Raw genomic sequence first — 12,267 nt, 5'->3', positions numbered from 1 at the left:
GTGAAGCAGACATCACATCACCTAACATAGGAGCAAGTCACTCATTCCTGAGTATTTAAAGAGAAACCTTGTTGTACTGCTGGACTTTGGGAGACTCGTCCTAGCTTAGTTTTTGCAAAAGAAAATTGGTAAACTGATAAGTTGACTAATCATTTTATTATTAATAATAATTAGGGATGTAAGGATTCACTCAACTCCCGATACAATTCGATTCACGATACTGGGTTCGCGATTCTCTCACGATTTTACAAAATGGGAAAGTAGACAAATTTTCCCTTATTTTTTTGGGGGAAAAAACGAGAAAATACTGTACTATTTTCCTTTTATTTTTCATTGTCAAAAGAATCCCTTGATAAACTATTCAAAACAATGCAATTTAACTAAAAATAAATCTTGAACGAAATAAATAAAGGAATAATACAAATGAAGAAGAAGCCTATAAATTTAAATTCTGGTTCTATAGTAAACAATGCAAAACTATATAATAGTTCCTTTTCTTTTTAAAAGTGAAACTGAAAATGCATTTTGTGCCTTAACAATTGGACTTAAAAAAAAAAAAAAAACAGTCTGCACTATATTTACGTCAGATATATGTTTGAACCAGCACTGGTAACCCAGTGGTCGGTTGGCATGCAGATATCCTTGCTGTGAAGAAGAGATGCTATGCTAGTAGAAAGAGCTAATAGAAAAACGTGACTTTTACAGATATTCACGTAATATTACAGATATTCTTTCAGTGCTAAAGGGGTAAGGAATCATTTATGAACATGTTTAAGAGTAGAAAGCGGCCAGAAAGAAAGTACTGTATTAGCAAATTCCGCCCGCCGCCTACACTTTTAGACGAGGATATATAGCGCCCTCTGCTGTTTAAAAAAGTACTGCGATTCAATTTTCAGAGCATCGATGTGAACCGTGATACCTATGAATCAATTTTTAACTGGCTTACGATTAATTGTTACATCGCTAATAATAATCAATTGGATTTTATCTAGCGCTTTTTCATAGACACTCATAGCGCTTTACATTGCTGTGTATTATTCTTTCATTCTACACACAGTGGTGGTAAGCTACTATTGTAGCCACAGCTGCCCTGGGGCAGACTGACAGTGGCGAAGCTGCCTGGGGCCGACCGCCACCAACACTCACTCACTCACACCACATTCATACAAGGCAATGTGAGTGAAGTGCCATCCCCAAGGACACAATGATTATGACTTGGCTTGAGCAGGATTTGAAACCCCAACCCTTGGGTTATAGGACTACCCAATCTACCACTGAGCCACTGTCAGTGGTACGAACATTTTCCCTAATAAAAGGAAAACTATTAAAACAACTACCGGTACCCACAGCCAAAATCCCTTCCAATGGGGGCAGGAGTAGAGATCAATTCTCAGACTTTGGAGGCCCTGACTCAGACTTACTGGCCGTACATGTGAAGAGACTGCAATCAGCAACTGCTTTGCACAGCAATCTCAACAATAGCAACAGTATTTGTGGACAATGCTGATAAGTAGGTCATGTCTTGTTGTCACTATGTGAGGCATGAACTCCAACAATCCCCCTGTATTGAACTTGCTTAATACAGTTCTGTTCTTCTGACTATGCAAGCTAAAGCTAACTGTATGAGCATCTGTCTCATCTAATTTCATAAACCTACACCTAACTGAACAAAGAAAGTTTAGGTTTTGGATTTCAGTTTGTAAATGGATGACAACTTTCTTGAGGAACTGGTGATAATTCCGATTATTGCATTGTTGTCCATTGCTGGCTTGAAAAAAAAGTCGTGTAAATTCTTGCATGCAATTTTCCCAAGATTCTTCAAGAAGCTCCGGTGGTTTATGATCAGAGCATCTATGCAAACTCCTCAGGGATGCTCAAAGGCACTGAAACAGATGCTGTCCTAATCTGGTCCCTAAGGGGATCAGTCCGAAGATTTTCAAAAGGGCCGTCACTCAAAACATTGTGATTCACAAGCACCTGGATGATATCTGTCCTCGGTTACGCAGAAAAAAGATGCAAAAAAACAATGGAGTATATATAGGCTACTTAAAAAAACGATGCAATAAACAAAGTATGATAGCATTTACAGAGGAAAGTGTTGAAAAATACTCACCATAATGGGTGTTAATGTTAACCAAAATGAAATAGCATTTATCCCATTTGTGTGTAAGCTGAATGGAAGTGAAGCTATAACCCTCCTTTTCAGGTCATTTATAGTTAGAGTTCTTTTCATTAGCAAGGTTCAATAACTTTTATGTAAAATCAGGACACGTAAAAGCTCAAAAATAGTAAGAAGCTTATGGATAAACTGTTACAGCTTAAAGGTTTTAGGCATTCAAAAGTATTTTCTATGGCCACAAGCTCGGAAAAGTATTTGGAACACTTTGTTTTTTTTTTTTTCTTTTTCTTTTTACTAGACATATTGCTGGTATTCTGCTTGTGGTTTGTTTATATAGAAAATAAAATACTTGATTTCATTTGTTTCATATTTGCATATTTGAATGAATTGTAATAATTTTCAATAACTTTTATGTAAAATCTGGAGACACAAATGTTTGAATAAAGCAAGAAGCTTAAGGATGAACTGAAGGCTTGCTTTGGATTTGATGTGGACAGTAAAACAGAAAGCAATGACTTGGAAAATGGTAAGTCATGGAAACACTAGCAAAAAAGTGAGAGTGAAAAGCAATGTTTCACTTAAATTGACCTTACTAAATGAAGTCATGTGACAGCTTCTGTTATTTTAACCAAGTGTGATTGCCAAGAGTGGACGCAAGCAAGTCTAGTATTACAGTGTCAAGCCACAACAGGCTTCAACACGCCCTGAATAATGCTGACACGATAACTGCAAACTGTGCCAAACACAGGCCAAGCCATCATTAAATGAACCAGATGGTGGTGGTGGTGGCATCTTATTTGGAGCGTCATAGAAGAGCACTCCTATAAGAGACAGCATGTGTGAGTTTTGAAGTGTAGCTTGTTTGGTCTGGGTTAGAACGCACTTAGAAATCCAATACTGAGCACTTTCATAGATGTATGTGGTTACTAATTTTAAAAGAATTTACAAAAAGTTAATAGAATCAGAATCTGTTGTAGAAGCAAAAATTAAACTTCTTTGAAAAATGTACCGGTAATTTGACAGTTTGATAAACATACCACTTGTTTTTGATAGTTGTACTTTAATTACAATTAGCTACTATTTACTTGTTTTCTTAAGCATAGCCTTGGAATCAAACCCCCAACCTCTCAATCAGAAGAAAACTACCCCCCCAACACTAACATTCTATGGACAGATCTTTAATATCAGCTCTCCTCAACGTCCCGTTGTCTGCTTGGTGCCAGTTTCCAGGACTCTGAAAAAGTTGTCATCCAATCTGACATGTGGTGATAGAGGGCGAGCACTGGGTCAAAGGCAGCCTGGCACAATACATTCATGAGTGCCCCAGGCCAAAAATAGAAATGCAAAAGTGAATCATCCCGAGTCAAATCTAAGCTGCAAAGCCTAAATTCAAAATAAAATGCCAAACTGTAACAGTAGATTTGAAAGGATGGAGCAGTATTTATAGATGAATACACTTTCTCAATAGGTGCTCTGAGTGGGTTAATGTACTTCCCTCACTGAGAGGGAGATTTTTAATCATAATATTGTTGATTTTAAGTTTTTACTGCTGATTTTAAATGTGTTTACTGGTGATTGTAATGTTCTTATTCATTTTTAAACTATTAAATGTTTTCTGTTGCAGCTTTTATTCATGTAAAGCACATTGAATTGCCTTGTGCAAGTTAAACCAAAACTGTAAATGTGTCTCAGTATATGGCATAGCTAAATATCAACATAAAAAAAACCCTCATTATTTGTAGTTTTAAAATATAAATACTGACGGAAAAATACAAAAACGTCATGGAAAATTTAAAAGCACAATACTCAGAGGAAAAACAGGGGTTTGCACAGCGTTTTCTTTAAAAAAAAGAAAAAAAAAAAAGAGTAGGGTTTATGTTGTGTTGCTAGACGCGGACTGTACAAACTGTAGCGGTGCTTCGGCTAGCAGGCGGTGAGCCTCAGCAGCATTTTCGCTACATATTTACACCAATATCAAACCAGGGTTTAGACCCAGACCTGGTCCTCAAACACGGACACGTATCTTGCGATTCATTTTAGGCACATGCTTCATTTTATCGCCACCAGGACCGCGTCACCCTTGTCAAAGCGGTCGGTGCTAACAGCGGAGCTAGCGGGTTAGCACGCCCCAGACAAAAGCCTGAATGAAGTTCCTGTGGGTGCTCACATTATCCAGGTACCTCATGCTGGGACTCGAACACTAACCTACTTTCTCCAACCACTGACTGAGGGAGACCATGTCAAAGTATCTAAAAAAATAAGGGATAAAAGACCTCACCCCTCCTGGTCCAGCTTTAGTTTGTTCTGAGCTGTATTTCAATGGGCTGTTGTCCTGTTCCGGGGTCACATCCCTCCAGTCTGCACAGCTACGGCTGACTGAGCGAAGCACCGAGCCTCCTGCCGGTCAGACACCACCGCCACCCACCACCAGGGGCGCTGTTTCACCTTAAACGCTACCACAGGCAGCATCTGCCACCGTGTTTTATTGACTATTTACAGTATATTACTATTTTGATTTTATGCATAATTTGTCAGTGATGTGTATTGTATTTATTACTAAATACACTGTTTTTTTTTAAAATAAGCATTAGTTATGCCAGCGGTTCCCAAACTGGGGTACGTGTACCCCGGCCTAGGGGTACTTGAACACCTCTCAGGAGGTTTATTTTTTAACATTATAGTGGCTATGCGATCGTAGCCGTATGGACAACCTCCATTGCTTTTTGTATGTGGCCTATGATGTTTCCGGAAGACCATTCCATGCAATGAATTCAAATCCACCTCAGAAGGTTAGGGTTATGGTTTGGGTTAGTTAGTCCATAACATAGTTTAAGGTTAGGGTTAGGGTTAGTTAGTCCATAACGTAGTTTGGGGTTAGGGTTAGTTAGTCCATAATGTAGTTTAAGGTGAGGGTTAGTTAGTCCATAACGTAGTTTAGGGTTGGGGTTAGTTAGTCCATAACGTAGTTTAGGGTTAGGGTTAGTTAGTCCATAACGTAGTTTGGGGTTAGGGTTAGTGAGTCCATAATGTAGTTTAGGGTTAGTTAGTCCATAATGTAGTTTAAGGTGAGGGTTAGTTAGTCCATAACGTAGTTTGGGGTTAGGGTTAGTTAGTCCATAACGTAGTTTAGGGTTAGGGTTAGTTAGTCCATAATGTAGTTTAGGGTTAGGGTTTGTTAGTCCATAATGTAGTTTAGGGTTAGGGTTTGTTAGTCCATAACGTAGTTTAGGGTTAGGGTTATGGTTTGGGTTAGTTAGTCCATAACGTAGTTTAGGGTTAGGGTTACGGTTAGGGTTAGTTAGTCCATAACGTAGTTTAGGGTTCGGGTTATGGTTAGGGTTAGTTAGTCCATAACGTAGTTTAGGGTTAGGGTTAGGGTTAGTTAGTCCATAACGTAGTTTAGGGTTAGGGTTACGGTTAGGGTTAGTTAGTCCATAACGTAGTTTAGGGTTCGGGTTATGGTTAGGGTTAGTTAGTCCATAACGTAGTTTAGGGTTAGGGTTAGGCTTAGTTAGTCCATAACGTAGTTTAGAAATCTACGTATTAATAACAAACAGACGTACTGGTCAATGAGGGGCGCTACGTATGAATATCACAACAATTCATAAATATGTAGCATGTCCATAATGTAGTTTAGGAATCTACGTATTATTTGCAAACAGAAGTACAAGTACGTAGTGTCTTAATCACGTGACCTAAACTAGCCAATGAGGGCTCTACGTACAAATATAATATGTTGGTACTGTATATTGATATGGCTATGTACGGATAGCCACTGCCATGAATAAAAAGCCCTAAATTCAAGGTTAATGTTGAACGAGACGCAGGAAAGACAAGCATTCAGACACAAATAATGTATAACATTAGTTAAGGGGTACTTGCAATATTAGATAAAGGCTAAGGAGTACAAGGGACAATAACGTTAGGAAAACACCGAGTTAGCCCCTTTTTCTGAATGGGGTTACAATGGTGGCATCCAAAGCTAATTCTCAATTTTGAAAAGGTGAATGATAATCTTGGAACATTTTCTTACAATTCAAATAGGATGATTCTATCATTATTTCCGCTAGCTGAAGTATTGTGGAAAGGAGCGCTGCTGTGTTGATGATCCACAAGTTTTTCCTATTATGTAGCCACATGCTTCTTATGCTACGATGCAGTGATGTCACTTGGTGCAAACGAACAAACCAGAGCAGCAGAATATCCAACATTTCAAACAGTTGTTTCAAACTTGTGTACGCTGCTGTTACTACGACAAATAAATGTCAGCCACACAACTCGTCATGCGTCTTTCTTTGCACATGTCGGAATGCTATCATGTCAAAAAAAAAGTTACTCTCGATGTTTCTAGAACAACTTATTTTAGATAAAGCACTACAGCATGGAACAATGTAAAATATGCTAAATCTAAACTAAATTATATTCAAAAGTAAAAATAGCAAATTGTCCATCAATGGTAGCATCACCTAGCATACCTTTAGCATAGCATGACAAAACCAATCTTGGAACATTTGTCAAAATTTTAAATACTTTGTCCTTTTACAAATCACTTTTACTCAGTTTTTTAGCGGTCCAACTAGAACACGTTATTTTGTTTTAAAATGTTACAAAAGCCAAACCCAGAGACAAGATAGAGTGGGAAAAAAGTACCCTAAATGGCCCCTAAAATGTATGTAGCATCCACATGTGGAATATTGCTGAGCATTGACACTTTGGAGAGCTGGATTTTTTCACTGGCTCTGTGTTTGTTACAGAATAATGATACCATCAAAGAAATATTTCGACATTTCAGTTAAATGCCAATCTGGATTTCGTTATATTTAAGGCTGGGGATGAGGGCAAATTAGCTGAACATACGCACACTTATTTCTGTTCTATTAGAAACATGTTACCATGGAACATCTACAGTATTTTAAGACACCACTTTATTCTAAAGGCAATTTAAGGGATTTTAAGCAACACGGAACAAGAATTTTAGGCACCAACATCTCATTTATTAGCTGGGAGTCAAAGTGGACTTAAATTTTAGATTGACACTTTGAAATAAAAGCTTTGATATTACAAAATGACAAACTACTTTACAAGCCTGAATAATAAAATCTGCAGTGCAAAATGCAGAATAGAGACTTTCTCACTGCAACTCTCCAAACACCATGTGTATTGGCAATACAAAGGCAACAGATTGTACTTCAATAACACACTCTCATTTTGACAGCAGTAAAACATCAAATACTTTTCAAATGTCTACCATGGCTTGAAAAATAGTTGCAGGTACCAACGTAAATAAATTATGCTTTTGAAAATAGCTAAAGGTAAGACACAATGGCAAAGAGTCAGCTAAATCAAGTTTATGGAACAAAGATGTTTGGTGTGTAAACTGAACAAAAACTCTCAAGGAGTGGTTCAACTTCTCCTCATTGTCTGAAGCCCTAAAGAGTTTTGGGCTGAAAGCCTTGAAGTGAACGTCTTCATTCTGCTCGCCATCTGGATCAGTCGGTTCCCACCAAAGATGTGTCTGATCCGGATTTCGTCCCAGGGAACGCAATTCTATCAAAACAAAGTTCCAGGAGTATCCATGTATTCTTGAATTCCCTTAATTAGTTACTATTCAATGTACTGGACAGTTTGATGTAAACATTGGTTTTGATATTTATCTCATTCCATGAGTTCTGGCTTTTTTTTCCTTAATGTCATTGGTTCAAACTATATCAGGGTCTGTTATCTTTGGCCAATGAGTGCATCATCCAGTTGACCTTGGTCTTCCAGCTTTCTCTTAAAGCTTCAGTGAACTTCACTTTAAAATTCTTCAGTGCCTCATCCTCAGATTTTCCAAGAGCTAAGGAGTCCTTAAAAAAAACCCAAAACCAATCAATGTCATGAAGGAAGTGAAAAATAAAGTTTCTGAAAAATACTTTTGGATACATCAGTGACATCATTATTGTCATAGTTGAAGCAGCAATATGATGTTTCATACCTTCAGATACTGGATATCTTTGAAGGAGGTGAGCTCAGGTAGTCCTGCAGCCTTCATCATAGCAAACAAATTGACAAACAATGTCCCGTTCCGACACAGGATCTTGTAGGCCCGCTCACAGTATTCTCTGAACCTGGTAGAAAAGTACAGTAATTCCTTCGTAATAATCCCACAAAGCTTTTATATACTGTATATGCACTGATTTATATGTAGTATTGTAAAAATACACATCCGTACCTCTCAAATTTCTCACTGTTGTTCGTCTTCCCTTGCTGAATCACATGGACAAAGTCGTACGTTAAGATAAAAGGGACGCGTTCCCTGTTGATCCCAAGCTTTCGTTTGAAGTTTCCCAGGAAATGCCCAAAATCAATGTGGAACAGCTGAAGTGCAAAGAGTAACATACACGTTATGGGATATTCATGTTCCCAGTCCACAATCACAGTTACTTATCTTGTTCATGGTTACAGGAAGCTTACACACAAAGACTCAGAGTAACACACACTCACTTTCACTTTAAGGTTAATGTATGTGCACTACCATTTTGAAATCAGTTTTCTGACCCGCTTGTTCCTTTTTTCAGGGTCGCGATGGTTTGCTAGTGTCTATCTGCAGCTCTCATTGGGCATTAGGCAGGGGTACACCCTGAACAGGGTGCCAGTCCATCGCAGGGCCCCCCTTTTTTATTTGTTTCAAAAACACGATAAAATGCACAACCCAGATTCAAACCAGATGATACTCAGTTATGTTGGATTGGTTCCCACATTACCACACTGAGTCAAATTGGTCAATTATGAACTGAAATGTGAATTTTTGAATTCCTGCCAATGATGAGAAATAGGGATTTTGAAATTTTCCTTCTGATCCCGAGTCAGCAAATTGCTCCGGCTCCCCTCCAAAATGTAATGGAATCTTCCATTGCGTAAGGTCTATCTGTGGTTAAAACTGTGTCAAAATGACATAATCCTGCTAACAGACAAACAAATAAATAAACATCAGTGAAAATAATACCCACTTGGCAGAGGTAAAAATGTGATTTAAAACTCCTAAATGGCTGACAGACATTTTTATCAATATAAACATCTAAAAAGAGTCATGCAATGTAAGCTCTTGTACAGGCTGAGGAGTTGAGATATACTAGAGATCTAGTAAATGTATAGATTGACACAAAAATTCAAATATTAGTTGCTTTTTGGACTGCAATAAATAAAAGTGTAGAGAATTCTAGAAAAGCAACAAACAATAAACCTGACCTGTCCAGTTTCCCTGATCATGATATTGTCGTTGTGGCGATCTCCGATGCCCAAGACATAAGTAGCTACACAGTAGCCAGCACAGGACAGCGTGAATTCCTCTATTGCTTGTTCAAGTTTGTCCCTGGAGGAAAACAAGAAGACATAGTCATCAACATCCTCCGCCAGATTGGTTGTCATAACTCACAACCTTTTCCTAAATGTCCTAAATCTAAGAAATTAGATGTATACATAAGAAAATATTATCACATCAGAATATAAAATAACTAACTATCTTAAACGCTTTCTCAGAAAAGCTGTCCCCTTTGAAAGTAACTCAAACAGAGTTAAAAAAAACGGAAAAAGGACAATAACTCCAGAAAAAATAATTGCGCGCTCCTCAATTTCGAACTCCATCAAGGTATTGATACCCTGAAGCCACACACCAAATGTGGTTATCCTATCTTAAACGGTTTCTGAGAAAAGCTGTCTTGTTTATCTCAGGACGGGGCTCAAACCTATATCCCCCTTCACACTTTGTGGTGGGGGACAATAAAAGATCAAAGGAACGTTACCAAACAAATAAACAAATAAAGAGGCAGGTTTTTCTTACAGCATCACGAGAAGTTACTTGTTTTTTTCATTTAAACAGTTTAATGAACACATACAGTATCTTTCAGTGGTGTAGAATGATTTCAAACACTCATTCAGTTCAAAGATTACCATCAAGTTGAGCTGTGACTCATTTTTGTGCATTAGGTGAAATGCTGCCATATTTTAAGTTGGGTATATTTTGGTTGATTTGTGCTGTACCTGGTCCTGGTTTGCCAAAGTGATGAATTAAAGCCTATTTCTTATGGAAAAGGTCTCTTATGTGAGCAAGCTTTAACAAAAAAAAAGGGAAATGACTCAGGCACTGAATAAAAAATCTGTAACTTTAACTGTTGTTTAATCTACCTATTGTTTGGACAAGGTCTTATATATTAATATCTGGTTAAAAGGACACCAGCACAGCTATATCAAGAATTGCAAACTACAGAGAAAATATCTATAAAAAAAAAACAAATAAAAAAAAAAAAAAACCCAATTTCACGTTGCCAATGCACAGCTAACCTTTTTACGTTGCCTTTTCAAATCTGGCCAGGGACATCAGATGAAAATGAGCCTCTTTTGGCTAACTCCGGCTCATTTACAGCATGTCTGTCTATTAATGTGCATTGTCCCTTTTCAATTATCAATAAATACAATGAAATGAGACAGCCTTTTTTTTTGTCTAAACACATAATCAGTGACTTAGAATTTTTTTTGAGTGAATTCAAAAGCTCACGTCTTTGTACATGATTATGATAAAGATTGAGAGGATTTGAGGACATCTACTGGTGGGGTTGCATATTACAACAACTTGAATGTCCTCTTGTAATTTGCATGTAGATGGATTTTTAAAAAAAGATGCTTTTTGATGTAAAAAGAAAAATATTGTACTCTACTCAGAAATAAAATAAGGAAGTTAGAAACATCAAGACTGAATAAATAGATGATCAACGGACTTCACGCAAGTACTACATTTTTAAAGCTTGCACAAATAATACAGTGTCAGCATAACAGTTGGACAAACTACTTTTTATTTGAATAAATAACAAAAAATGTCCTATTTCATCCATCCCATCACCTCACAAAAAAAAAAAAAAAATCAGAACCCAAATTATCACCAGAGCAACTGCTGCAATTTGAGATCATTTATGACTAATGGGTGTCATTAAGAAATCTTACAAATAATAGCCTAATATCAGCTCATCATCATGAAGAATGAACTGAAATGATCTTAAGTGCTTTTTGGGTGAAACATGCATTGATCACAATATTTTAATGTCTTTTGCAACTTGGTAAGCAACATTACATATTGAAATATAGATACTGCGCAGCAATGGTCGGGGGCCAGGCAATTTTAGGCAAAAATAGAAATGTTGCATGAGCTGAAGCTTGAGCTCACAATGTTTAACACTGAAAAAAACATCCTGTGTCTCACTGAGCTTTTGTAAATGACCAAACTCACTCAGGATTCTTAGATTTCAGCCAGTTGAGCAAGGCATCCTTGTTGAAGGCAGCGGTGGCAGCACTGGTACTGCTGTTGAGTTGAATGTTAGCAATGGTGTCGGAGTTCTTTACAACCTCGATGAGCCCCATTTTGTTCCCAGTGGACAAGCAGCCGTATGGGATCATCCTGAGAGTGACATAGAGTCAGCTTGTAATCAAAGACGTCATTGCAAAAAAAACAAACAGTGTGCACGCAGTGTTGTGAAAAGAAGCTCTGACCTGAGATCCAGGCCTTCCTTCTTCCACAAATTCTCCATGAGCTGAATCATCTGCAGGGTCAGCATGTCCTGTCGAAGGTCTGCATATGGCCAAAGAAACACAAATACGAGTTAAACGGGACCTTTTTACTAGTGTTTAATAGTCAAACTCCCTTTCTTACACTGTGTACATTTCCAAGTGTTGCCAGAAAGAGATGTTACATTGCATTATGTGCATATGTGACCTATATACTGTATATACTGAACAAAAATATAAACGCACAAACCAAAAAGGCTGAGTTAAATAGATCTGTTGTGAAATATGTTCATAATAGTGTTTTATTGGTGAACTGAATGATGATGTTTTGCTCAATTCTAGTGAGCCACTTCCTATTGACCACTCCCTGCGAGATTACTCACTCATTGAATATTCCAATATTTCAGTACAGAGACATTTATTGGAGCTGGATCGATAAAAAGCCACCCTTAAATGTGCACTTTGTCACTAGTCACAATGCCACAGTTGTCACAGGTCAAAAGGAATGATGGCATGATGAAAGGTGGGATATCTGTGACAGCCGGTTGAGAGACTGGCAGCACTGTGAATTGTCGTGAACACCTTTAGGATGTTCTGGATCAGCGAGTCAGACA

General features: G+C 37.8%; 2 protein-coding genes across 5 annotated transcripts in view; both read right to left on the bottom strand.

The window, feature by feature from the left end:
- The window catches only part of ctnnbip1 (catenin, beta interacting protein 1), a 28,117-nt gene extending 23,579 nt beyond the window's left edge, over positions 1-4,538 (bottom strand). Inside the window, exon 1 of the mRNA XM_028453315.1 lies at positions 4,398-4,538. The gene's annotated coding sequence lies outside the window, so the exon portion shown is untranslated. The remainder of the gene's footprint in view (positions 1-4,397) is intronic.
- A 2,561-nt stretch (positions 4,539-7,099) lies between these two features.
- Positions 7,100-12,267, bottom strand: part of pik3cd (phosphatidylinositol-4,5-bisphosphate 3-kinase, catalytic subunit delta) — a 31,077-nt gene continuing 25,909 nt past the window's right edge. For 3 of the 4 annotated variants that reach the window (XM_028453573.1, XM_028453571.1, XM_028453574.1), the window contains 6 exons: positions 11,639-11,717; positions 11,379-11,546; positions 9,347-9,470; positions 8,331-8,476; positions 8,094-8,226; positions 7,828-7,965 (listed from right to left, as the gene is read on the bottom strand). In XM_028453573.1, the coding sequence (XP_028309374.1) occupies positions 7,828-7,965; positions 8,094-8,226; positions 8,331-8,476; positions 9,347-9,470; positions 11,379-11,546; positions 11,639-11,717 (788 nt within the window). Of the gene's footprint in view, positions 7,966-8,093; positions 8,227-8,330; positions 8,477-9,346; positions 9,471-11,378; positions 11,547-11,638; positions 11,718-12,267 lie in introns of all 4 variants that reach the window. The other variant, XM_028453572.1, reaches the window with a different exon arrangement.

This window comes from Gouania willdenowi, chromosome 7 (genome assembly GCF_900634775.1).
Source record: "Gouania willdenowi chromosome 7, fGouWil2.1, whole genome shotgun sequence".
NCBI lineage: Eukaryota > Metazoa > Chordata > Actinopteri > Blenniiformes > Gobiesocidae > Gouania > Gouania willdenowi.
This window is presented reverse-complemented; position numbering and strand designations above follow the sequence as displayed.